General features: G+C 42.1%; 1 protein-coding gene across 1 annotated transcript in view; it reads right to left on the bottom strand.

Annotated features, from left to right (window-relative positions):
- LRTM3 (leucine rich repeat transmembrane protein 3) overlaps positions 1–27,439 on the bottom strand; it is a 36,007-nt gene continuing 8,568 nt past the window's right edge. The window contains exon 4 of the mRNA XM_088842624.1: positions 1–25,830. Within this exon, the coding sequence (XP_088698750.1) occupies positions 651–25,830 (25,180 nt within the window). The 3' untranslated portion in view covers positions 1–650. The remainder of the gene's footprint in view (positions 25,831–27,439) is intronic.

The following is a 27,439-nucleotide window of genomic DNA, read 5'->3' as shown; positions in this document are numbered from 1 at the left end:
TATCTGGGTTTTCCCAGCAGCCCCTGGGCAGACTCGGCTTTTCTGGGCCTCCTCTAAGAGCCTGGGGGTGGGGTCTGAGGTCCTCAAGCGTGTTGATGCCCCAGCTATGGCAGGTGGTGAGCAGGTCATGGAGATGCGGTGGGTTCTGCCCGCCACTGGGAACGACGACAAAGTCATCAGAGGAACCTGGGTCCTCAGCAAAGTATTTTACTCCTGTGTCTTGTGACACGTGACATTGTTCAACCCTCACTGCTGCCTGAAACGGGCTCCCTTTAGGATCCACGTCCCCCTGCCTTTCACGCTGTTCTCCCTCCATCTCATCTATGGGCTACAGTTCCTCCAACTCTCCCTGCAGTCACCGGGTGGGGTGGGGTGGGAAGGGGGCTTTGGCACCTGGGGCTTCTCCTCTGGGGGCTTATAAGGAGGTGGCACAACCTAAAGGGAGCTCTCCTGCATGGCTAGACCAAACCCAAAGTCATTCGCTTTCCCAACGCACCCTCCCAGAGCAGTACAAATCTACTGTAGGGTGTCAGTTTAGAAGACACTTCACCAGGAAGCCATTTGACTGAATACGATTTTATTTTGCAAAGAATATCATCTTAGCGACCAGCTGTCCTCTCGAGAGGAATCTTGAAATGGTAATATCATTTTTAATGAAGTAAGCTGAAGGACTCTAACAGCGATCCCAACAACTTTTTGGATGAGCTCCATATACTGTAAGAAGTTGAAATCTTGGCCACCAGGGGAACTCTGAAGTTTCTCTTCCCTAAAGTTTTGGGGGGAATAGTCCAGCGAATTGTTTGGGGTATAATCTCCAGTGAGTCTGCTGGTATACAGGCATAAAAAAATGGCTGGTTTTGTTTTTTTTCAGAATGGAAGCTGATATCCTCTTGATAAGGTTTTGCTGATGATTTGCATTTACTTGGGAAATAATCCAGTCTTTCCGATTCATAATCCCTCACATTCTTCCTTCTTGTGTGTTTCTCTTTACTCTTTGTATAACTGTCATCACATTCCCAAGGCACGTTGTTCTTTCTAAAGAAGTCCAATTTGGCCTTCCTTCTTTCTCTGCTTTCTGAATGCCTGTGAGGTTTGCCTTGGCTTTTTGCAAGATGTAATTTAATATTGGATTCTGTTAAGGGAACTAAAGAATATTTTTTCCCGCTTACTGTAGTCTGTGAAAGCATCTCCCCATTGAAAGAAACAGAAGATGATACAGATGGAACCTCGACGGTATTTAAGGAGCTGTGACAACACAGGTCAGGATGCTGCGTTTTGGAGGACCATCCACGTTTCCTGCTTTTGTGGTATTCATGAGATGATGGTGTCATTTTGGAGTATGATCTATGTTTCCTGCTTCTGTGGGATTCGTAAGAAGGTGGTGTAATACTGGACGATGACTTATATGTCTTGCTTTTATGGGATTCATAAGAATGGGGTGTCCCAATTGAGAAATGTTGCTGATGACCTCTAATATGATGGGAACCCAAGTCTTCACTGTAACGTGGTTTCAAACCCATTTTGACTTTCTTCTTCTTGTAGAGATTTTCCACAGGTATGCCTTTCTGTAATTCAAATAGAATACTCTTTGCTTCCTGCCTTAAATAAGGGGTGGCATCTAAAAAGATACAGTCTTCACTCTCATGTACATCGTGAGCTGAGCATTCCTCCAAGTTATCTGAATTCTCGACATCTGTCTGACTGTCAGTAAAATCTTCAAAATTCTGAATTGAATGGGAACCATCTGCATCCTGAGCCTTTTTCTGAATCTTTGAGTCAGTAGATTCATATGTATTTGTTTCTTGAAACCATACATGACATTGTTTATCTTTTTCTGGAGTCACATGAGATTTTAACGTAGAAAGAGCCATGGTATCTTTCTGCACTGTGCTGTGTTGATCAGGGTCAGGGGCACATGCCTGGGTAGGTGCCAAGAAATTTCTGACTAATGATGAGTTTTCATGGAAACTTTGTTTTTTGAAAGGGATATGTTCTAATGGTTGTGTATCAATGGAATGACCACCGCTTTCCCCACTGCTGTCTACTTTTTTACATATTGCAACTGTCTGTAATTTAAGACTGTGTTTGGGAAATGCAATTGGCTTAGGGAACATCCTTGCAACTGGAGAACCCAGGAGAAAACGAAGGTATTTGTATTGTAAATCAAGATCTATTTGACGAAGAGAATTTTCCTCAAAAAGTAACAAAACTCTGTTTTTTCGTTTTGGTACTTTGACTGCAGAATGAACACATTTAGATAAAGGTTTCCTTCCATCCTGAGCATTGCCCATTGTGTAAGAGTCCCGTACAATTCTGGGAAAGGCTTTCATTTGAATCTCCAGTGTTTTCTTAGAAAAGTGTATGAGGAGTTTATTTTCCTCTCCTACTGAGCAGTTCTGGAGAATATGAGGCAATATTTTCTCTGTAGCAGAAGTCAATGAAGGTGCTCCACTTTCTAGCGCTTTCATCCCTTTTAACTTTGTAATGTTCACTGCCTCTTCACTGCCTCTTGAAACATTAACAATCAGTGACTTCATACAACTGACAGGAGGTGAGTCTTTTTCGTATTTGTGTTTTAGGTTAAATTCTATAGTGTCAATCCCTTCCAGAGGCAAAAAGAACATTTGTTTAGGTCTTGGATAGAGCTTCCAACTGTTATGTTTTGAAATAGACAATTTCTGATAAAAGCTGAACCTTTGGAAGGATTGTTTTACCACCTCTGGTATTAAATTCAGTCTTATTTCAGGTGCTTTTGACTCTAAATGATTTGTGAGCTTGATTTTTTCTTTGCAAGTAAAATTTTCTAAAATAGGTTTTGGCTGCAATTCAGGATGTATTGTCATGGATATTGTACTTGGACCCCTTGTGAAATGTGACTTGCAATCATCAGGTTTATTGTCTTTTATTTTTTCAAGGTTTTTAGCAAAAAACTTGTTTTGAATCATGTTTTTTATCTGGGATTCAAGTACATTTTTAATTGCTTCACAAAGAGGAATCATAATTCCTGCACTTGGACTATATCCCACTGTTTTTCTTTCATTACCTTTAACTTGGGGTTGAATAGGCACAGTTCCTAGAGAAGCTTCTTGTTGCTGGACCTTTTGTATGGCTGTGTCCTGTACGGGGTCACTCTGATCCCTGTGATTGAGTGGTGAGGCACACCCCATGGTATCAAATAGTTGAATCTCATCTTGCGGTTCTTCTACCCTTGGAGGAGAACTGTTCATATTTAGGGTACTTTTCATGTGAGTTTCCACATTTTCCTTTGGATTTGTAGACATGTTTAGACACCCTGTAGGTGTTTCAGTGGGTTTTGGTGCCTTTCCTTGCTCTATCATAATCAAGTCAGGTTCTTTTATGATCTTCGCAACATTTTCCTTTGGACCTTTAGACAGGATTAGACATGCTGTAGGAGTTTCAGAGGGGTTTGGTGCCTTTTCTTGCTGGATCATAAGCATGTCAGGTTCTTTTACAATTTTTTCCACATTTTCCTTTGGATCTTCAGACATGATTAGACATTCTATAGGAGTTTCAGTGGGTTTTGGTGCCTTTTCTTGTTCAACCATAAGCAAGTCAGGTTCTTTTACGATCCTTTCCACATTTTCCTTTGGATCTTCAGACATGACTAGACACTCTGTAGATGTTTTAATGGGTTTTGGTGACTTCTCTTGTCCAACCTTAAGGAAGTCAGGTTCTTTTACAATCTTTTCCACATTTTCCTTTGGATCTTCAGACATGATTACACACTCTCTAGGTGTTTTAATGGGTTTTGGTGCTTTTTCTTGTCCAACCTTAAGGAAGTCAGGCTCTTTTACGATCTTTTCCACATTTTCCTTTGGATCTTCAGACATGATGAGACACCCTGTAGGAGTTTCAGTCAGTTTTGGTGCCTCTTCTTGCTGGATCGTAAGCATGTCAGGTTCTTTAACAATCTTTTCCACATTTTCCTTTGGATCTTTAGACATGATTAGACACCCTGTAGGGGTTTCAGTGGGTTTTGGTGCCTTTTCTTGTTCAACCATAAGCGAGTCAGGTTCTTTTATGATCCATTCCACACTTTCCTTTGGATCTTCAGACATGACTAGATACTCTCTAGGTTTTTTAATGGATTTTGGTGCCTTTTCTTGTTCAACCATAATCAAGTCAGTTTCTTTTACAATCTTTTCCACATTTTCCTTTGGATCTTCAGACATGGTTAGACACCCTGTAGCAGTTTCAGTGGGTTTTGGTACCTTTTCTTGTTCAACCATAAGCAAATCAGGTTCTTTTATGATCTTTTCCACATTTTCCTTTGGATCTTCAGAAATGATTAGACACCCTGTAGGAGTTTCAGTGAGTTTGGATGCCTTTTCTTGCTGGATCATAAGCATGTCAGGTTCTTTTACAATCTTTTCCACATTTTCCTTTGGATCTTCAGACATGATTAGACACCCTGTAGGGGTTTCAGTGAGTTTGGATGCCTTTTCTTGCTGGATCATAAGCATGTCAGGTTCTTTTATGATCCTTTCCACATTTTCCTTTGGATCTTTAGACATGACTAGACACTCTGTGGGTGTTTCAGTGGGTTTTGGTGCCTTTTCTTGTTTGATCGTAAGCACGTCAGGTTCTTTTATGATCCTTGAGATACCCTGGTCTGGAACAACCCTTTCGTTTGTTTGTGAAGCTAAATTTTTACTTATTTCACTGCTGAGGTTTGCTTCTGATTTGATGTTAGGAAGTTTGTGCATTTGTTGTTTGCCCATCATGAAGGGCTGGGAATCCTGTGGAATTCTGTTTGTTAAATTCTGGCTTCCTTCTTTCACAATGCTTAAACTGTCCCTCTTCATAGTTTCACTAGTATTTAGTGATTTCTTCTGAAATTCTGAAATACGGGTTTTCTTTGCACTTTCTCGGTTTGTCTGAGATTTTACTGGTTCTTTAGTCTGAGATGGACTCACTGTGGAAATAGAAAGACTTCTGATAAATATTTCTGAGGCATCTCCTCTTCTCAAAGCTATATTCTTTGATTTGTTAAAGTTATACTCTAATTTTTTTCGATTGCTTGGAGTACCTCGTCCCGTGTTGCCTAGAATCTGTAGAATTGGATGCTTTCGGATTTTCATATTTAAATATTTGGGGTCCAATTCTCTTTTCAAGTCTGCTGTTGTTAATCTGCCTTTCTGACCTCCTAATTTGGGAGAAAGAGGAATATAGGCATAAAATGAACCCAGAGCATGTTTTGGAAGCATTTTTTGTCGTTGAATGTTAAGTTTTGCACTGGACACTTCTCGTTCCTTTCCATGTTTTTGCTTGATTGGGCATCCGTTTGCCATAGGAGTGATTACCTGAGTCTTCATTTGAGGTTCCTCTGCCTTTAGAGATGCAGTGCTCAGGTTTACTGTATTGCTTGTGTCCATTTTTATTGTCTCCTCCTCCAGATTAACAATGGTGTGTTTGTGCATTTCTATTTTGTCCTCTTCTAGATGGACAGCTATGTTTGTATCTATTTTTAATATCCCTTCTTTCATTTCTAACTTTTTTTGCTCCAGATTTCCAGTAGAGCCAGTGTCAGTTTCATTGCCCCCGCCCACATCTCCAGATTGAAGTGGAAAAGTCAAGGAGGAAACAGACTTCTGAAGCGATTCCAGATTGTGTGCCTCTTTATCTGGAACAAGCAATGTCTGCTCCTTTTTCCCTCCTTGGGAATCAAACTCTGCCATACCCATCTGTATTCCTGGTAGCATTTGTATTCCAGGACACACTGTAGTTTGCTTGTGCACATCTATTTCCAATGATGTCCTTTGCTTTACATGTTGAAGTGGAATTTTTAGAGAAAGACTAGAATCCACTCTGGTCTTTTGTCCACTCCCGGACTGCAGCACCACTTGCTTTTTCATGACAATTTCTTGATCTGCATTTTGGAGTGCATCTGACTCTGTGATATTCATTTCCTCAAGGGGTTCCTTTATCTGTGGTGCTAACACTTTGGGAGGGGACATTTCACTTGTTTTTCCATTGTTTCGTCTATCTTCTTCTGGCTTATCAAGTTTACATAGATCTGTAGATGCTGGAGATGCTTGTAATAAAGCTTCTTGTTGTTGGTGGTTATCTTGCTTTGAAGCAGAAAATCCTTCTGAACTGACAGGGGAGCCAAGTGTGGCATATATTTCTCTGGATAGTTTCCTTGGCAGTGAAACTAGAACGTGAGGATTTATTTTATGGTTTAAGTTATTCATTATTTCTGTTTCTTTCTTCAGACTTTCAATTTTAGTGAGCTCCATCATGGGGAAGCAAAGAATTGTAGCCAAAGTTTCTGGTTTGTATTTTTCTTGCTGAGCCTCTGACCCTGCAAAGAAACATTCTAGCCTTTTCCCACTTTTTATAGTACCATACCCTGTGACATAAAAGTCCTCCTGCTGTGAATTTGAAAGCAACCGACTCACATCTCCTTCGGATTTGACTTGTAGAGGTTCCCTCCTTTGCTGTACACTGATCACAAAGTTTGATGTCCACTGTTGCATGGTGTCTTCTGGCACCGAGTGTTCTGCATTTTTAACAATTTCCCTCTCACCAGCAGCTGATTCTCTAACTGTTGTTTTCTGGGTATCTGATGTTTCCTGAAGATTTTGCTGTGGACCAGAGGATCCTGTGATTCCTGGTGTGTCTTTGTCTGTTTTGCTCCCTAAATCTAAATAAAGAGGTGCAGAAGGGATAGAAAGAAAAGTCCTTGTCAGGACCATACTTGGTTCATCTTTATCTTTGTGTACTTTTCCCCCTGGCTCTTTAATAACATTCAACACAAATTTCTTTGTACTAAGGACATCTGGAATTGGTGAAATCGCTGATTTTTTGTGATGGGTCCAGAGCCTCATATCTACATGTTTCACATCAAGCTTTTTTTCTTTCTCTGACATACATTGTTTTCTTTTCATTACATCACCACTAATTCCCTTTGTATCTGTTCTCTTCTTTGCATCTGATAATGCTGAAATCATTCGTGGAAGTAGAGAGGGTTTTTTAATTCCAGGCTTTCCTTCATCTACTTGTGTTCCTTTGTCCAATTTCGGCTTAGTTGGAGGTGTGGCAAAATAAATATTTCTTACCGCCTTACCAGGTGGTTTACATTGAGTTTCCTGTTTCTTTTGCTCTGTCCCTCCAAGGTTCAGATACAGTTCTGATCTGTGGAGCGTATATGAAGAAGGTGATTTCTTGGACTTCAAAATCATATATTTGGTGTGCGTCACGCCTCTCCCATCTACTGATTTTTCTCTGTCCCTCTCTTCTTTCTCGGGAATAGGTTTCTCATTTTGAACATCTTTCCTGGAATCACCACTAATTGAATATATATGTACCATTTGCCCTGCCTTTGATATTCTCCCCAAAACAGACCTTCCATGTGCTAGCATTTCATCATCAACTTGTACTTCTTTATCCAACTTGAGGGCAGGGATAGACGGTTGTGAAATAGAAAATTTGGTCAGGTTTTGACCATCTTTTGTGATATCATCACTAATTGAGTATGTACGTGCTGTTTCCTCTGCATATGCTATTCTCCCCAAAACAGGCTGTCTAAGTGCTAGCATTTCGTCATTGACTTGGACTTCTTTATCCAGCTTGAGGGCAGAGAGATATGGTGATGAAGCAGGAAATTTGGTCAGGTTTTGACCATCTTTTGTGGTATCACCATGAATTGAACCCCTGTGTACTATTTCCCCTGCATATGAAATTCTCCCCAAGGCAGACCTTCTACGTGCTAGTATTTCATCATCAACTTGTACTTCTTTATCCAGTTTGAAGGCAGGAAGAGATGGTGATGAAGCAGAAAATTTGTTCATGGTATTACCACTCATTGTCTCTGTATGTACTATCTCTCCTACATATGGCATTCTTCCCAAAACAGACCTTCTACGTGCTAGCATTTCGTCATTGACTTGAACTTCTTTATCCAATTTAAAGGCAGAAAGAGATGGTGACGAAGCAGAAAATTTGGTCAGGTTTTGACCATCTTTTGTGATATCATCACTAATTGAATCTGTATGTGCTATTTCCCCTGCATATGATAGTCTTCCCAAGACAGACCTTCTACGTGCTAGCATTTTGTCATCAACTTGAACTTCTTTATCCAATTTGTGGGTGGAAAGAGACGGTGATGAAGCAGAAAATTTGGTCAAGTTTTGATCATTTTTTGTGATATCACCGCTAATTGAATCTGTATGTGCTATTTTCCCTGCATATGATAGTCTTCCCAAGACAGACCTTCCATGTGCTAGCATTTTGTCATCAACTTGTACTTCTTTATCCAATTTGTGGGCGGGAAGAGACGGTGATGAAGCAGAAAATTTGGTCAAGTTTTGATCATTTTTTGTGATATCACCACTAATTGAATCTGTATGTCCCATTTCCCCTGCATATGATCGTCTTCCCAAGACAGACCTTCTATGTGCTAGCATTTCGTCATCAACTTGTACTTCTTTATCCAATTTGAGGGTGGGAAGAAATGGTGATGAAGCAGAAATTTTGGTCAGGTTTTGATCATCTTTCATGGTATCACCACTAATTGAATCTCTGTGTACTGTTTCCCCTGCATATGTTATTCTCCCCAAAACAGACCTTCTAAGTGCTAGCATTTCATCATTGACTTGAACTTCTTTATCCAATTTGGGGGCAGGAAGAGATGGGGATAAAGTAGAATATTTGGTCAGGTTTTGAATATCTTTTGTAGTATTACCACTAATGGTCTCTGTATGTGCTACTTCTCTTGCATACGACATTCTACCCAGGGCATATTTTATACATGCTAGCATTTCATCATTGACTTGTACTTCTTTATCCAACTTGCGGGCAGGGAGAAATGGTGATGAAGTATAAGATTTGGTCAGGTTTTGAGCATCTTCTGTGGTATCACCACTAATTGTGTCTGTATATAATTCCCCGCCATATGATATTCTCCGCAAAACAGACCTTGTACGTGCTAGCGTTTCATCATCTACTTGTACTTCTTTATCCAATTTGAGGGCAGAGAGAGATGGGGATGAAGTAGAAGATTTTGTCAGAACCATACCTGGTTCATCTTTACTTTCCTGCATCTCCTTTCCAAAGGAGATACAAAGTTTCTTTTGTCTTGTCTCCTTTTGCAAAGAAGACACAAAGTTTCTTCTTTCTACTCCACCCTCTTTCTTGTTTGGGGGCAAATATTTTCCTTTGGGGGGACTGATGACAGTATCACTTGCCGTTGACTCTACATGTATCACTCCCTCAGAACTTGATGATTTCTGGAAGTTTACTGGGGAAAAAGAGGATCTCGGTAGCACTGACATGCCCTCTTCTCTTACGCTGGTGTTTTCATCAAGGTGAAGAGAAGAAGATAGGGAAGCACAGGTCTCATTTTGCATGGCATCACCTGGCTCCTGTTTATCTTCCCAAACGTTCCCTTTAGTTTTTCCCTGAAGGTCAGTTAGATTGTGTGTAAGTACAACACGTGATTCCTTTGCTTTCGAATCCATGTTATGGGGGTCCACTCTACTATTCAGATCCACGGGTTCCTTTCTCTCCTCTTCTTTCTGCAGCGTGTGTTCTTTTAACGTTTTTACTTCTTTTGAAAGTTCCCCCTCATTGGTGGCAGCATATTGTGATGGTTCCTTGGACTCTGCTTGTGGGGGAGGCAGTTTTGTGATTCTTATCATGTACTTCTGTCCTTCTGGTGTATCAGATTTAAGATACGGTAGAGTCAGTAAAGAAGTACAGATGTTTTTCAGTCTTGTAGCTAGTTCGCTGTCCTCTCTCTGTACCGTTTTCTTTTGCTTTTTAACTTTGCACTGTGATTCTCTGGTATCACATGTATGCGAAAGTGGTAATTCTTCTGCCTTCCGATGCACAGATATTGCAAGCACTCTGTCTTCATTATCTGTTTTGAGTCTAGCTTTGTCTTTTAACAAATAACCACCAAATGACTTAGCATCTGCTTTTGTGTTTAGATTGAGTGGATCAAAAATCTTCAGTGGTGGAAAACAGGATTGCGTTATTCTTTCTGTATCTTTCTTTTCATTCCTGCTCGTGTCCTGTCTCAGGTAAGACGGAGAAGGTAAGGAGGCACGAGTTTCCCTCAGAACCACTGCCGGCTCACCGTTGCCATCCTGCATTTCCTTCCCTTGCTCTTTGATAGTCAAAGGCAGTCTGTTTCTACTGAGTAAATGTGTAAGCGGGGATGTTCGGGCTTCCACAGCTGTGACTTTGGGGTGTGTTCTACCTTTCTCGTCTTTTCTTTTTACTCTGATCTCTGTCTCTTTATATGACACACGTCCGTTCGCTCTTACTGTTATACTACATGAGCTAATACCTTGACTGAAGTCTGCATATCTGACTTTCCCTGCACCTGATGACTCAAGGAGCTGAAATGGTGGAGAGAATCCTGTGACTGCAGGCAAGCGTTTGTCTTCTTTGATTCCCGCATCCAGTCTAGGGTCTGATGGAGAAGGCAAGGTAGGAGGGGTTTTTGTTGGAGTCACACCAGGGTCTCCTGTTCTCCGCTGCCCCTGTTCTGCTCTCTCCTGCGTGCTTGGCCACGCTTCCTTTCCCCCAAATGGAGCACTGAGCTCAATGACACCAAACACATGAGGAGGGGATGATGTCTTTGCCTTGAAATCTGAGCCACTGGTGTGCACTGAGCCTCTCACTACTGTTGTGTGTGCTCTGTCCCTTTCTTTTGCTGGATAGTGTTTTTCTTTCTTTCTATCAGTTGAGTTTGGAGGCACTTTCTGTACTGAAGGCCGTGAGGCTTGGATCTTGAGATGTGGCACAGAATGCCTTAGGACTCCCGGATCACCTTTGTCTTCTTTTATTGTGTCAGATTTAAGATGAGTTGAAGAAGTGACAAAAGGGCAGATTTTGCTCAGAATCACAACCGTGTCCCTTCTCCCCTTCTGCTCCCTTTTCACTTGCTCCTTAATGTTCACTTGCAGTTTCTTTGCTTCGAGCATATGGAAAAGCGGGGATTTCCTTTCCTTCAGAGCTAAGTACTGGGGATGCATTGGGTCTCTCACAAAATTATTTGCTTTATCGTTTTCTTCCTGCGTCATGTATTTTGTTCTTTTTGAATCGCTTGAGATCTCACTCAGAGGTGACACTGTATATTTTGACACTGTATATTTGTCTTGTGCATCTGATGACTTCCTGTGCCATAACGGTGGAAGACAGGATTTGAGAGCTCCTTGCTTCTCTTTCTCGCCTTTGTTTAATGTAAACTGAGGTAGACAAACTCCCGTCAGAACCTGATCTAGTTCACTTTTTCTTTCCTGCGCATGTCCCAGGTTTTCTCTTCTGTTTGCTGGTTCATCTCTAGTTTGGGGGCTGTGGCTCCCAGGGTTACTGGGAACGTGTGGAAGTGGGAACTCCTTTGCCTTGGCACTTGTCTCTTTGGAGTACCTCATATAACTCATGTTGGCTGTTTCTCCTTGATCCTCTGCTTTCTGGGGTATAAACTCATTTGCTGCTTGTACATCACTTATGATACCTCTCTCAGGTGACTCTCGATTTGCTTTTTTCACTCCATCTGATGATCTCTGGTGGGGTAGTTCTGAACAAGAGTATCTTGTTACTTTAGCTCTGTCATCTGCTTCTATTATTCTTGTATTCAAGTTAAAAGAAGTGGCAGGTCTGGAAGAACAGATCAAAATCACACTTGGTTCACCTTGAATTCTTTGTATCTTTTTCTTTTGCTCTTCGACGTCCAACTGGATTTCCTGTGAAAGTGGGGAATTCTTTTTCTTCAAAAGCAGGACTTTTTCCATGTTAACTCTCTCCTCTTCTTCCGGTATTGTCTGTCCTTTAACTTTTTTTACCCTGTTTGAGACATCCCCAGAAACAGACTTCTCATGTGCTATGTTTCCCATATCGGATGACTCCTGGAGTTTGGGTTGTAGAAAACAGGATCTTGTTTTTCTTAGCATGGCTGCTTCTCCTTCCCTTCTTGTGTCCACTTCAGAGTAAGGTGGAGCAGAGATGCAAACACAAGACTGTCTCTGAATCCCAGCTTGTTTACCTTTATCTTGCTGTATCTTTTCCTCTTTTTCTTTGATGTTCAACTGCAATTCCTGGGCAACGGGAGACTGGTTCGCCTCCAGAGGCGTTCTTTGGGGATGCCTTACCTCTTTCAAAGCCGTGTCCACTTTGTCTTCGTTTTTCTGTGACATATATTTTGATCTTGCTATATCGCTTAAAATATCATCAGCTGGCTCCTTACATGTTATCACTGCATCTGACAGTTCCTGGGGGGTCAGTGATGGAGGGCGGAACCACGATGCTGTTTGTGATGCCGCTTCTTTGACTCTGGGACTCTGCTCCAGGGGAGAGGAAGATGGAATGGAGGCATGCGGCTTGTTCAGAACTACATTTCCATCGCTTTCGTCTTCCTTGTTCCACTGTGGTTCGTTTGCATGCGGCGTGTGTTTAAAAAGTTTTTTCTTTCTTTTAAAAGTGGCCCTTTTGCAGTCCCTTTTATCTTTCTCATACACTATATTGTCTCCATCTTCCCTCTTTTGCTGTGGGAAATGTTTTGATTCTATTATGTTGCTTAAACTCTCTCTATTAATTGACTCTGCAAATGACGCTTTCCTGACATTTGATGCTGCCTGGAGCTTTAGTGGTGGAAGGCAGTTCTGTGGTATTCTTGACGTATCTCTTCCTTCTTTTGTTCTTGAATTCAAATCAAGAGGTGACAGAGATGGTACAGAAGCAAACAAGTTTGTCAGTTTCACACCTGATATACCTTTGCCTATCTGCCCCTTGCTCTCTTGTTTGATAACGTTCAACTGCTCTGGCAATTCCTTTTCACTGAGCATGTGTGATTGCAATGGTTTCCGTGACTTCAAGGTAACGTTGGGATCCACTGTTTCTTTCACATTGACTCCTTTTATTCTAATCTTCTCCTTTCTCGGCGATACAAATTGTTTAATTTGTTTTACATTATCTGAGATAATCTCATCAGCTATCTTTATATTCAGTTGGAGAGAAGGGATGGACTCATATACACCTGTCACAATCAAATCAGGTTTAACCTTTCTATGTTTCAAATTTACCATTTTCTCTTTTATCTTCCTCGGTAGTTCTGGTCTGTTGCCTGGGCCACCAAAGTCAGTGGTATTAAATATGTTTGAAAATATCAATTTCTCCACAGTCCTTTGGGTGTGTACCATGTCTTTCTCAACTCCTTGTTTTAGGCCATTCTTCTGTCTTTTATTTTCAGGCAAAGGAGGCATATGGATAGAAAGAGAATGTGAAAACAATCCAGGTAGACACACCTCTTTTTGTACTTTTTTTCGGCATGCTTTACGTAAGTGCACCTTCTTTCTAACACTTAGCTTGGGGGAGCTAACATTTGTTATTGAACCAATTACCTGCTCCCCATCTGATAATTTCTTTCCTTTCGGCAACGAGACATTCTGATATTTTGCAGTTTCACTGGGTGATTCTAAAGGTGGCCTTGTATTCTGTCTCATCATTTGCGTTGGAGGAGCTGAAGGTACAGTCCATTCCAGGCCACACTCATGGTGAGTATTTAGTTGTTCTTTAGAAATCAAGTCTAATCCTTTTGTCCTGCTCGACACATTACCTACTTCTGATAATGCTTCCTTTGTCTGAGGCGCTGAATGCGGCAGGAGCCAGGGATTGTTTTGAGGGTAAGATGTGTGCTCGGAGGGAAAATTCTCAGAGGGAATCCGTAGGTGCTGCTGCTTTTGTTCCACGCTCGGTAAGTTTTGTCCTTTTTCACTTTTTTGCGTATATCCAGCAATAACATCAATTTCTTTTAATGCTTCCTTAGCCTGTGGAGCTGAATATGCGGAATGCATCTTACTTGTGTCATCAAACTTTACTTCTTGCACTGAGATATTAGTTTGGTGGAGACCGGCTTTGGAGTGAGAGGAGGACTTTTGAAGGGTCTCCGACGTCCATTTCTCTTGCTGGTCTCCTTTTCCTGTAATATGTGCATTAAGTCCTTCTGTACTTGGAGTATACTCCACAGTGCTAACTGCTTGTTCCGATGCTGCCTTTTCATACGGCCTCTTACTTTGAAATGATATATCTCTTGAAGGATCAGAAGCAAGATTCGGCCAAATACGTTGCACACATTCTGGTTGCTCTTCTGTTCCTGCAACAGGCAAGCCAATTCCTTCTGTATTTGAATTGTGGCGCCTTGGACTGTCGACTTCCTTTGCTGCTTTCATTACCCCTGGCAATTTAATCTGAAATATATCCATCATAGAGTGAGAAAGAGATGTTGGGAGAGCCTTGCGTGTACTTTCCTGTTGATGTTCTTTTCTTCTTCCTGAGCACGGAGGTTGATCCACTGGAATAGCTACTGTGTTTGATGCTTTCTGGACCACTGGACTCAAAACTGCTGAACTCATTCCTTTGGCTGAGATTTCTTTCTTTCGCCTTTCAATATGGAGTTGATACAATATGCGAGAGGAAATGAATTCCAGAAGATTTCCTTTCTTCTGGTTAGAACTGTTTCGCTGCTCTGTCCTCCCTTTTTCAGGACAGTTTACTTTCTGTTCATTTGATGTTAATAGAAGGTTCGTTAACCTTGGCATCTCGGTTTCCCATAGATTGACGTCTGAAACAACAGGGATGCTAACACTTTCTTTCCACGTTGCGTTTCCTGCCTCTCTCACATGAAGAAGTTCCCCACTGGGGCAAGATGCTGAATCCAATAGACGTTCCGGAATGGGATCTGGTTTCACGTCTCCGATCTCCACTGCAGGTGTATATTGCTGGGCTTCTCCATTTGCATGAAGAAACGTCTGTCCTTTTGAACCTTGTAAGGTATCAGTTTCTCTTAAGCCATCTCTTCCCAGTTGATTTAGAATGGTATTTTCCAAATGAGGGGTTTCCGTATTGGAGCACAAAGTAGGCTCCACCAGTGTCCTTGAATTACTTCCTTCTTTCAGCAGATCCTGTTCCTTGCAGGTCTTCTCCTGAGAAGCGTCTGACTCTGGAAGACATGTATTGTGTCCTTTTGAACTTAAAGAAATATCTGTTTTCTCAGATACTTCCGTCCTCTGTGGAGCTGATACTGGAGGTTGGGCCTCGTCTTTCTCTCCCTCCTCTACTCGCAGGGCGATGAGGCGTTGGTGTTTTGTGTGTAATCTAACTCTTGAGATGCCAAACGTAGTGGAGCAGCTTTCTCTCTTTGGTGAATGCTTTTCAGGATGTGCTTCTCTTTTCAAATTTACTGTGTATTTGACATGGGTGGCGCCCTTCTTCAGCTGCTGTCTCATCATGAATCGGTATCTACACTGTGGGAAGATGTCTGCTGAAGCAGTTTGGCAATTTTCTTCTTGCTCTCTGATACATTGTCTCAGGGTTTTCATATTTCTGGATTTGGCACTCTTAGCAAGGGACTGTGAAAATGCTATTTGTCTTGTGTTCAGCGATTTCCCCGGCCTCAGTGGCTTGCCTTTCTCCCTTTCCGCTTCCATCAACTCTTGAATTTGAGGTGGCATAGACCCAGGGTCACAAATAGCTTTCAGAGAGAATTCTACCTCAGTTTTATCTTGCTGGAACCCTGGCTTCTGCTTCTTGATCTTACATCTTGTTTCCTTTTTGTGGCTTCGGCTTCCATACCCTGCTGTGTTATACATCAGGGAAACAAATGGTTTCTTTGCCTTTGATTTTTCCTGTTCCGTATGCACAGTGTTTTCTACACCCGCGACTTTGGCATTAGCTTGATGGCTTAGGATTTGGGGGTGTGGAGGTGTATGCACATAAGCAGAGTTCTGGATGTTTCCTGAGACACACGGTTCTTGCGGTTTCTTTTGCAGAACCTCAAATGACTGGGTATATTGCGAAGGTGTTCCAAATAAGACCCGTTGTTCACACTCTTTTCCCTCCATCACCTCTGCTTTCTTTAGGGCACCTCTGTTTTCAGAAGATTCTTCAGAGTTACCCGAGGTGCTAGGTGACTGCTCCATTTTTATATGTGGTGGACTAGATGGAGAAGCATCTGTAGATTTTAGGTCTGTGTTTAACACAGCTTCCTCTCTCTGTGTGTCTACCTCCTGTTCTTTGTTAATGCTTAAAGCAGCAGGACCTGTGGCACTGAGTGACTGTAAAACCACTCTGTCTTCGACTGGCAACTGCGGATGTGTTGGCTGTACAGGACTAAACGCTGACATCCTGTCTGCCTCTGTTTGGAACCCGCTTTGCCTTCTAATGTTGGAGGTATCCACTTCGAAGTAAGTGGCATTTGTATACATATCAGTCGCATTTTTACCTGAGTGCATCTCTTTCATTTTGGTTTCTATGTTGGATCTAAGTTTCATCCTCTGTTTTGTGGCAGATTGCCTACTGATTTTAAATAGCTGTGAAATGAGCGGCTCCTTTTTTTTCATCACTGAACATTTGCGTTTCGGTATGATTTTCTCTTGCACTCTGTTTATCTGGTTTTCCGAGTCAGATAAAACAGGCATGGATAAATCGAAAGGCCCCAGGAGAACTGTGGCTAAGTTTTTGTCCAGCTCTGCCTTTTTCTCTGTAACAAAGTCGCCTAGATTTTTGTGAAGTGTTCCGTGGTTATCCAGACTGTCCCTCGCTGCTGTATCGAATGGGAGTTTTTCAGTCACTAACGTGGGTGGTAGACTCTTAGCTCCCTTGCTGGCACGGAGTAATGTCTTTCTCGCACCTTCATTCCGTTGCTTCTCTCTTGCCTTGGTCTTAAGTTTGTGGTTTTTCTCTCTATGGCTTCTGGTAAGACACCTCGTGCTATTAAGCTCCTGTAAAACTGGTAGCTTCCCTGACTCCAGAGTTACCTGCTTGGGACTCATTGTGCTTTTCTTGCCTACAGCCTCTACTGCATGACTTTGGCTCTCGGGTTCGGATGAATCAAGGCTGGAGAAATCTAAAGGCTTTAAGACTGTTCCTACTAAGTCAGTCTGACTCCCTGCCTTTTTCTTAAAAGTCGGACTATCTCGTTTCCTCCTAGGATTTCCATCCCAGACACCATCACAGTGTAAGGAACCAGTCTCTGATTTCCTAGCTTCTGGAAATGGGGTCTTCAGATCTGCCATGTGTTGGATTTCCTCTTGAGTATGAAGACCTTTCTTCAGTGTTTGAACTCGAATTACAGTCATCACGCTTTTAGAGACAGGCTTTAAAATAGCTTTTCTAACTATAAGTTCTTCTTGCCTCATGTTTTGTGCTGCACAAGACAGATTCCAAGGACTTCTGCCTTCTGAACTATCCAGTTTAGGTTTTGATTTGCAAGGGCCAAAATTTTTCACACGATGAGAAGTGAAACGGCGATGTTGGCTCTCGTGTGGAGCTGATTCTGCTGATATTTCTGGGACATCTTCCTCTTCCTTCTCATGTGGCACACTCACTCCCCCTGTGTTGCTGGATCTGCTTTGTGTATCAGTCAAATTGGCCTCCTGTGCTTGCCCAACACTTGGTGATCTCTCCAGCTCTGGGCAGGTGTGGTTGTGTGTTTGTACTCTTGGTTGATCTGTTGTGGATGTGCTATCAATTTCAATACCTATCTTATTATCCCTTGAAACAGGTGTGAGAGATGAAAATGCATCAGCTATACTTTTATGATGTTGCCTGTCTTTTATCACAGACTTTAAATAACATTCCTGTTTCTTTTTACAGTACTGATGACCATGCTCAGTGATATTAGGCACCTGTGAAAAAAGAGGCCTCTTTGCCTTCGTGGTTATATATCTGGGACCCATAAGATCTTTCCTTTCCGGAAATTTTAGTGCTTTTTTCTGCTTTCTAGATTCAGACAAAACAGAAGTACATGAATCTCCAAGTGCTGAGATCCCTGACTTGGGAATTGGGATATTTTGATCAGCTGTGTATTTTGTTACTTTTTGAATTTTTATGTCTTTCTCTTCTTCAGGTTGTAGGGAAGCTGGACTGGAAGCATCCAGCCTCCTTGTGGGATTCCCAGCAGACGGAGTCCTACACCCTGCCTCATCAATTAACAGACCATCGAACATCGCTTTCCCTCTTTTTACACGTGAAATCTTTTCACTTTTTCTGTGCAGTATGTTTGTATATGGTGGGATGTTCTTCTTCACCTCTTCAGTTCGAAATGGAATTATCAGAGAGCTGGTAGACTCCAATATGTTTTCTGAAGCTAGTGTTTGTTGCTGCACGTCTTGCTCTGTAAGCAGCATATTTTCATCTTTTCTACCTTCTGTCCTACTCAGGAATTGTAGACCTGTTTTGAGTGCAACATCCTTGCCCTTTCTTTCATTTCGCCATCTTGACTCAGATGTGGTGCCCAAGGCACTCCGTCTTTTACACAGTCTTTTCCTGTCCTCTGGTTTTAGCTGTATAATACTGGCGTTGACTGGGTCTTTCTTGGCTTTCAGTTTTTTACGTGTTTTGGTGGCAGACGAAACAGGTGCAGGTGAAAAAGAAGTATTCATAAATATATTTGACATACTCTGAGATAACTCTTTGGCCATGTTATCAGAGGTGTAGACCAGTTCCTTTCCACGGCTGGGGGCACTGGGACTAGTGGTATTAGTTATCTTCAAAACTGATGCCATCTGGGCTTCCCCAGTTCGAGACGCAGGGATCAATGACACATTTCTCAACCCTTTAATTTCAGATGAATCTGGCCTGGAGATACCGAAAGACTGTAGGGCTCTCCCTTGTAAATCCGTTTGTGATTCTTTCTTTCCCTCTGGACTAGAACTAGCAGGTTCCTTTGTTGGGTCTGTTTCAGACAGAACATCACTTGGTGCTTTAACAGGTAAAGATTCACCGAGTGCTTTCTCTGTCGCTGGAGATAAAATCCTTGACCTCTGTGTTTCTGACCTTTCTGGTGCCGTCTCAGATGGAAGTGAACTCAAAATAGAGGAAGACACAGCACGCAAGACACTTTGTGTGAAAAACGTGTGTTGTTGCAGCTCCTCCACTATGGTTAGTGATTCCGGGATTTTTCCCCTTGCTGAATACTTTTGTTTGAGATCTGATTTCACAAAGCAAGGCTCCTTCCTATGATGAGCATGGGAAGTGAGGTGCTGGAAATTCCGAGGCGCTGCTTCTCCACCGCGGCCTTTGAGTTCCTTCCTGGCGTTTTCCCTCTTGGCCCTAGAATAGGGACACCAGGCTCCCCCTCCATGTGGCCAGTGTCCTTGCTGTTGTAGCTCAGGATGGAACCTAGTCTTTCCCAGCATGTTTGTCTCGACTTTCGTTCTGTTTTGCACCTTCGTGTCCAGTGAAACCGACACGGAAGAGGAAGTGGCCTTCAGCGTGGTGGCTGCCAGTGGCTGACCTTGTATCCTTACAGTTTTGAACTTGCCTTCAAATTGCCTACCACGGCTTGGCACACCACGTTTTGTGACATTAAATGTCTTGGAAATCGGTGTCTTCTTTGCCTTCAAAGTGATACATTTGGAACTCATTTTATTTATCTTGTCTCTAAGTGCTGAGTGGTTTCTCTCTCTTTTCGACACAGGTAAAGCAAGTGTGGCTGCATCCCAGAACTCCAGCTTTGTTGCCAGCAATTCTTGGGCTCCTCCTTCCTTTCTCTCTGCAGTAACACCTTCTAGCGCCCCAGAGTATTTTATCTCAATCAAAAACTCAATGATCTGTGATCGCAGGGTTTTCGAAGGGAGGGTTTTCAGACATCCATTCCCAGGGATGTTAAATATCTGCGACATTGGTGCCTTTCTTGCCTTCATAACAACACACTTGGGACTCATTTTACTTTTTAAGGCTCTACATGTAAATGTCTTTCTCCCCTGTTTAGGTTCAGGGGGATCAGGTGTGGCAGTAGCTAACGACTCAGGGACAGGTGCTTGTAGATCTTTTTTAAACTCTGACTTCTCCTCTTTACCATGATCATCCAGTTCTCCCGTGTGGCTCTCATCACTTGGGATGCCACATTTCATTGTATCAATTACAACTTGACCGGTTAGTGATTCGTTCGACTTTAGAAGAGGAAGGTTTGAACTCGCTGACCACACTGTGCCGTTTTGTGTCTGCTGGCTTCTCTTTGGCTGTGTTGCCTGCACTGGAACTGCAGGCTGTGTGCACTGGGGGATGTCCTGTTTGGTAAAAAGCAGAGTTTTCCCACATCCTTTGTTTCCTGGTTTGTGAAGCTCAAGCTCCTTCGTCTGGTCTGAACAGAGTTTGAAATGTTGGCTGTGCTGTGGAATTACTTTTAGTAACATCTCCTGTTCACTTTCTTCATCTTGAAGATCACCTTCTTCGGGGTCATCTGGGGTCACATTCCCTTCATGTGGGGGTATATTTTGCTTTACTTGTTCAGAACTGAGTCTTTTTTCTTCTAACATGTCTTTTTCCCCTTCTCGGTCACTACACCTATTAATGGCAGGGATGATGTTCAGGAGGGAGTCCCTGCCATCTGCCATTTTTGTACCCTGACCCACCTGTCCCATTTTGGTGGTCAAGTTATATCCCAATTCTTTCCTACGATTTTGTCTAGCACCACCCTTGATATTGAACATGTGTGAAATGGGTGGTTTCTTTGCTTTTAAAATTCCACATTTGGGATTCATCAAGATTTTCATGTCTGAATATTGTTTGAAGTTTCTCTTGCTTTTGGATAGAGATAAAGCAGCCATGCAGAAATCTAAAGTCACTTTCTCTTCCTTTTCAGTACCACCAGCTTTTTCCTTCTGATGGTTTGCCTCAGATGGAACACCACCTTCTCTTGCAGAAAATATTTTTTCATCAAACTTTGCTTCTCCTGATGTTGGAGGAAAAAACTTGGCATTGCTCTCTAGCTTTCTCAGTTGGCATGGATCCAATGTTGGGCATGAAACAGAGCTCCAAATACTGTCTGTAAAATGTGTTTGTGGTTGTACCTGGATATTTATACTTCCTGTTCGTTTCTGCCCCTCATCTGATTTGATAAGGTCATGATCCTGCTCCTGATATGTACTGAATATGAAGCCTTGGCCACTCTCTGGAATTGGTAAATCTTGTTCCCCTGCCCTCTCCTCCTTCCTGTCTTTTACACTGTTAGATAAACTACTCACATCGATAGAAGCTGGGCAACATACTTTTCTTTCATTGGGTGATTTCTCTGGCATTTGTGTATGATCAAGTCTTGTTATCCTTTGTGTATCCGTCTCCACATTTAATCTGATGCTCATTTTGGTGTTCGGCAAAACAGGCACCCTGGAGAGAATGACAGGTGAACACACATCTCCTGTGTTTTTATTTTGCTGTAAATTCTTCATTTTAAAATTGCATTGCAATGCCTTTCTCTGCCTGCCAGGGAGCGTACGCAGAGTGCATAGGTTTTGTTTTCTCACAGCTCTGTATCTATGACTCACTGTTGTTTGCTTTCTTGCTAATTTTAGTGTGTTTTTCTTTCTTTGAGATTTACAAACGAAGGTGTCAAGAGAATCAGAAGACTGTAAGAAGGTCACTTGCAAACTTTCTGGTAACTCTGAATTTTTATCCACAGAATAAGAACCTAGTTCCCTTGTAAGGTTTCCACCAGAGGCTATGCCACACTCTGTTGGAATGTTCAAAAGTTTCACAGGTGATGAGTTCCCTGCCTCGGGAGGTAGAACCTCCAGACCTGCAGGGGCTGTTAGGTCATCTTCTGGTTTGTTGGTCTTTAGGAGTTCCTTAGCTTCTCGAGGATCCATCGGGACATCAGTCTGCAAAGCAGCTTGTTTAAAGCATGTTTGGTGTGGTGTATCTTGCTCCTGTGTTAAACGGTGCAGGCCTGCATCTGGTTCGGCAAGGTGAGTCTCCTTTCCTTGACATCCATTGACCCAGAGGTGCTGGGTATGCTGTGGAGCCATGATTAGCAAAGTCTTTTGCTCCTTTTCCTCTGCATCTTGTACTTTTTCTTCTCTGTCACAGAGTGCGTTACTCTCATCAAAAAAATCAACATAAAGTGGTCTCTCTTCAGCGGCTAGACCCCGGAGCTTTGCTTGAACATGGCAGAAGCTCTCTGTCTCTCCTTGTAACCTGCTATGCACAGGAGAGTACAGGGTGTTCAGAAATTCATATTCCAGTCCATTAGCTTGGCCGATCTTTTCAAACTTGGCCTTAAAGGCAGATTCCAGTTTCTTTCTTTGATGACCTGTGATATCACACATTTGTGAAATGGATGGCTTCAATGCCTTCATAGGTACAGACTTGGAGTTCACTCTATGTTCTATGTGTGAAAATCTTACTCTAGTTTTCTTCACTTTAGAAAGAGATAGGACAGGCATGTGGCAATTAAAAGTCTTTGGGAAAACTGCTGGTAAATCTTCGGGTCGTTCCGCTTTCACTGCTGCAAAACAGTAACCTGTTTCACTGGTATCACTTCCATCATCTGGTACATCACTTTCTCTTGTTTGGTTTAAAGGGTCTCCAATCAGTGAGTTTTCTGATGTGGGAAGAGACATCTCAGAATTATCTGCAGTGCATCTTAAATCTGTGGGTGCTGTCAGGTGTTTCTCCATAGTCTCAACATGAACTGGACCTGTTGTGGCCACGTGAATAGACTCTGCCATGATTTCTGCTAATGTGATTGGTTGTTGCATTTCTTTCATGGATTTGAGCTCTTCCTCTGGATCTTCATCCAATCTGAGGTTCCAGTGATCCTCTAGGACTGCTTCTGGTGAAGCTTCCGGGTCCCCACTCACTTCCTCCTGCAACCAAGCTGCTTCTAGTGTGTTTCCAGAGTCACTTCCTTTATTAATGATATCTGAATAGTCTTCTTCTCTTTCAGCTTCTGAAGTCTCTTGTTTTAGCTCGGTATGACTGTGATTCCCTACATTTAATCTGATGTGCATTCTAACATGGGGCAAAATAGACAGACGAGGGTCAGTAACATTCAGAAGCATATTTACCATGGTTTTATCTTGCAGTATGTGTTTAACCATGATTTTGAAATTGCTTCTTAATCTTCTTCTGTGACATTTTGGTGGCTTCTTTACTTTCATAATTATACATTTGAAACCGAGTACATTTGTGGTTCCTGGTATTTTTTTTCTGATTTCCTTCTTTTTCAAATTTGATAAAGGAGGCATATGCCTATGGAAAGACCCCAGGGCAACTTCAGGTAAAACTCCTTCTAAGTCCTGCTTTTCATCTGCAGTCTGAGCATCCAGGGACTTCTCAGGGCTTCCACCCAAAGGGACACCACATTCTGTTGATTCATTTAAAACTGGCAAGCTCTCGAACACGGTGAGAGGACGCACTGGGTCTGCAGTTTCCCTGCCTGTAGGTCTGTCTGTGCTTTGCTTCACCTCAACTTGAAATGGATCCATCATGGGGTGTGGCTTAGTCCCCCCAGTTGTCTCTGTAGAGAGAGTTTGTGGGTAAACGTCAAGCTCTTTATTCTGAGTGGTTCGACCTTTTGAACTACTGTGTCCTGGTTCCAGTTTGGCACACGTGGGCTTCTGCTGTCGTTGTAGGCTGAACCTGAAACCTGGCGTTAGCTGCAAAGCTGCTTCTTGTGGAGCCTGCTGTTCTTCCCCTCTGTTGTCCTCTTGTGGTTTTTTAACTAGATAGTTCTTCTCAAAGGAATGTATTTTCCTGTCATCTGGTAATTCGTCTGGCTTTACTGCTGAAGAACTAAGCCCTATTTCTGACGTGTCCATCTTGGTTTTTAATCCACTCTGCATTTTCTTACGAGGTGGTAAAGAAAGGGCAGTGTGAGTGGCTTCGTGAAACGCAGCAGATATTCTTTCATCTTGCATGTTGTTAAAGTTGCTTCTAGTGTTGCATTCGAGTTCCTCACTCCCATTTATGTCCTCTTCTTCCGTCACGTGAACTCTTAATGCTTCCCTTTCCTTCTCCGTTACATCTTCTGGCCTCTCCTGAATTTCGACACCTGCTGGTTGTCCACGGCTTTCATGCTTTTCAGCTCCTAGGGGAATGAACAAGTTGACATCAGGAGACTCCAGAACTTCAAGAAGATCGTTTCTGTCTGTATTCCCCTGTGAGAAGCACCTTTGCGTTTCTGACAGGCTCGTTGGTAACTCCTCTCTGCTTGAAGGGGCAGGATTTGAAGCCTCTGTACCTCGTAGGTCCTCCCACGTGTTCATGTTTCTGTCCGACTCCGTCTGGGGAGAGGAAACACGTTTCTGCAAAGGTTCTGATATGGCTTCTTCGAAAGGTGTCTCTTGCCTTGCAACAGGCAGGTCAGATGTTTCGCTGTTTGGGGCACAAGACTCTGCAATATCCATTTCCTTTGGATCTTCAAGAGACTCTTTAGTCATCCAGTTTGTTTCTGTTAATGAAGGACAAGGTGCTTTCTGTTGATAAGTATTGACCAAGAAAGACTGTTCGAGCTGAGATGGAATTTCGTGTGAAATGTTTTCCAGCTCTTTATTGTTTCTGCCACGCTGCTCTTCATTTTGAGTACTCCCCGCGATCCCTTTTTCCTCAACAGATCCTGTGTAATTAACTTTCTCTGCACATAGTGACTGATCTTGCTTTGGCAGAAAATCTCTACATTCTGTTAAACCTGAAGTGAATTTCACTTGTCTTTTCCTGTAATACTTCCTAACATAAGGAGGGACAAGCTTGAAAGCATACGTAAAATGCAACGCTATACCTGATACACCTTTTCTCTGATGAAACTCTTTCTTCTTAGTTTTATGCTCATATCTTAACTGGCTGCACTCTGAAGTGTGACATGCTGTGGTCTGAAATACCTGTGAAGCCGGTGTTTTCTTTGACTTCTGAGGCAGATCTTTGAGGCTAAGTTCACTTTTACTGCGTGATGTTTTTCTTCTGTTTTTCTGGCTGGTCATGAGAGGCAGTGAGCCGTATGCAGGAGACTGGTTTAATGTTGGGGAAGCAATTTGTTTCTGGCCCTCAGTCTTAACATGCTCTAGTTGTGGCATCACTTTAGCAACTGAATTTGGGCTCGGAGGTAAAACTAGATGTCTGGCATCCTTTAAAATAGTGTCTTGACCTGGCATGCAATATTTAATCTTGTTTGAATCCTCAGACCATACAGAATCCTGGGCCTCGTCTGAGTGTTTTGTATCAGACCCTAGGCCCTTGACTGACTCTTCAGTCTCAATAGACTGTGGAACTTGGACCAGATGTTGGTTCCTATCCATGTCTGGGGTCTGGAAGGAGTCTTGGGTGCTGCTAGAAAGTGGTTCCCTCACCAAATCTTGAGGCAGTGCAAAGTATCTGGCCTCACTCTCAGGCTGCCTGTTGACTGATGCCTGATTGTTAAAAAATTGGTGGGCTTGACCAGTAAATTGGACTTTGGAAAATCCTTGACTCTGAGTAGCCTTTTGTCTGGAAAAAGAAGCTTGTGCTTGGGAAGAAATGTCCGTTGTAGCAGAATGCTGATTCTGAATCAAGGGCTCTAGAGAGATTGAGTACAGAGAGGTAGTTTTATTCTCTAATGTGGCTTTGGATTTTGAAGGGCTTTGATTTCTCACATTTTCTTCCAGAAGTCTGACTTGGTCTCTAGAAAGAAACAGATGGGCAGGAGGGCATGGTGCAACATCTAGATCTTCACTTTCTATAATGATTCTCGGAGTTCTTGAAAAGTTAAAGTCAGAAGAAAATGTCCTATTTTTACTTTTGTTACTTTTCATTATGGAAAATAATTTCTTTGATGAAAACTGTATTGTTTCATGTTCATTTTTAGGACACCCGCTACAGCTGAGCAAAATTTCCTGTACTTCTGAATGAAATAGCGACAAAGACGATGAGCTAGTCCCATGTGAAGACATCATATGACTCTCACTAAAGCGACTTACTTGAAATCTACTTTCACTGTTACTTGCCCGTGGCGGTTCATCTGGTGGTGGAAGGTGGTCTTCAAAGTACTCTTCATTTCCTTCAGATGTAACTGGTGAAGCAGTTGTTCTCTCTGAAAAGTCATCAATTCTGAAATATAAGAAAACAGTGAGTCAGCTGTCACTGAGGACCTATTTCTACAAGACCTCTCTATGAAATGTAAGGAAATCCAATATAGTATATGAAAACATAGTTAAATGTAGAGATAAGTTGGGAAGGCATTATCTACATTACAAAATAATTCATTACCTAGTTGCATTCATTCAACAAATCAATCCACTGATAAAGTGAAGTAAGTTATTTTCATATCTAGGAGAATGAGGGATTTTTTCCCACAAAAATCTGTCCAAAAGTCTACTTTTGATTGTCTATTTTGACAAAGTTGCAGATTAAGATTATATCCTTTTACAAGGAATATCAGTTTCTGTTCTCTGTATGACAGTTTTGACAAGAATGAAAACATCCTTATGGAAATTTAAGAGGTACAACAGAACAATGTCCAATGCCATAAACTATAGCTTTCTATAAGTCCTAACTGTTTAATAGCTGTTTGTTTTTGATCAAGAGAATAGCCTACATTTTAGGGTAATGCTTCTCAATATAATTTTGGTTAAAATAATTATCATGGAAGAGGGTAATAGAAGATGAAGATGGTTGAATGGCATCCCCGATTCAATGGACATGAACTTGGGCAAACTCTGGGAGATGGTGAGGGACAGGGAGGCCTGGTGTGCTGCAGTCCATGGGGTCACAAAGGGTTGGACACAAATTGGTGACTGAATAGCAACAGCAATGGTCACAGAGGGCTTCCCAGGCGGCTCAGAGGTAGAGAGTCTGCCTGCAAATGCAAGAGACTTGGGTTCGATCCCTGGGTCAGGAAGAGCCCCTGGAGAAGGAAATGGCAACCCAGGATTCTTGCCTGGAGAATTCCATGAACAGAGGAGCCTGGTGGGCTACAGTCCATGGGGTTGCAAAGAGTTGGACATGACTTAGTGACTAAAGAGCAGCAGCAAATGATCATGGAAGTGGACCCTCCAGTATCCTTTCTACCTTAAACGATTAGGCTTGGTCTAACAATGTTCAGACCAACAACATCAGCATCATTTTGATCAGAAATGCTAAATGATCAGAAATTCAAAATGACCAGAAATGCAAAATCTCAGGTCCCACCCTAGACTTCCTGACTCAGATGCCCTAGGAGTGGGGCCTGGAAATCTGAAATTTAGCAAGCTCTCCAGGTGATTCTGATGCCCCTTAAGTTTCGTTTCACAGTTGTTATTGTTCAGTAGCTAAGTCATGTCTGACTATTTGTTTCATGGTAAGGTACCCTAAAATCATAAACTGAAACCCATATAAGCTAAGTCAGAAATTCTGGTGGCTATCTTTCCAGGAAACACAGATTATCTTGTCCTTTACTGGAAGAATGACCCTAGTTTTAAATAATCCATTATCACGAACAAAGCCATGAAACTAATAAATAAGATCATAAACATACCCCCATCACACAAATAGTTTTTTCTAAATGTTTCCTTACACAGGAAAATCTCATTGATTTGGATTCTGCTAATTATTAACAGAATTTGGAGTATTTTAGACTGAACTATTGATTACCTTTTTTTCAAAGAGAACACAAAATTATTAGGTGAATGTTTAAAATACATTAAATACTTTTCACGTTTTATCTACTGTCAGGAGAATC

Source organism: Moschus berezovskii, chromosome 13, assembly GCF_049115385.1.
Source record: "Moschus berezovskii isolate FMDL1 chromosome 13, NW_MosBer_1.0, whole genome shotgun sequence".
NCBI lineage: Eukaryota > Metazoa > Chordata > Mammalia > Artiodactyla > Moschidae > Moschus > Moschus berezovskii.
This window is presented reverse-complemented; position numbering and strand designations above follow the sequence as displayed.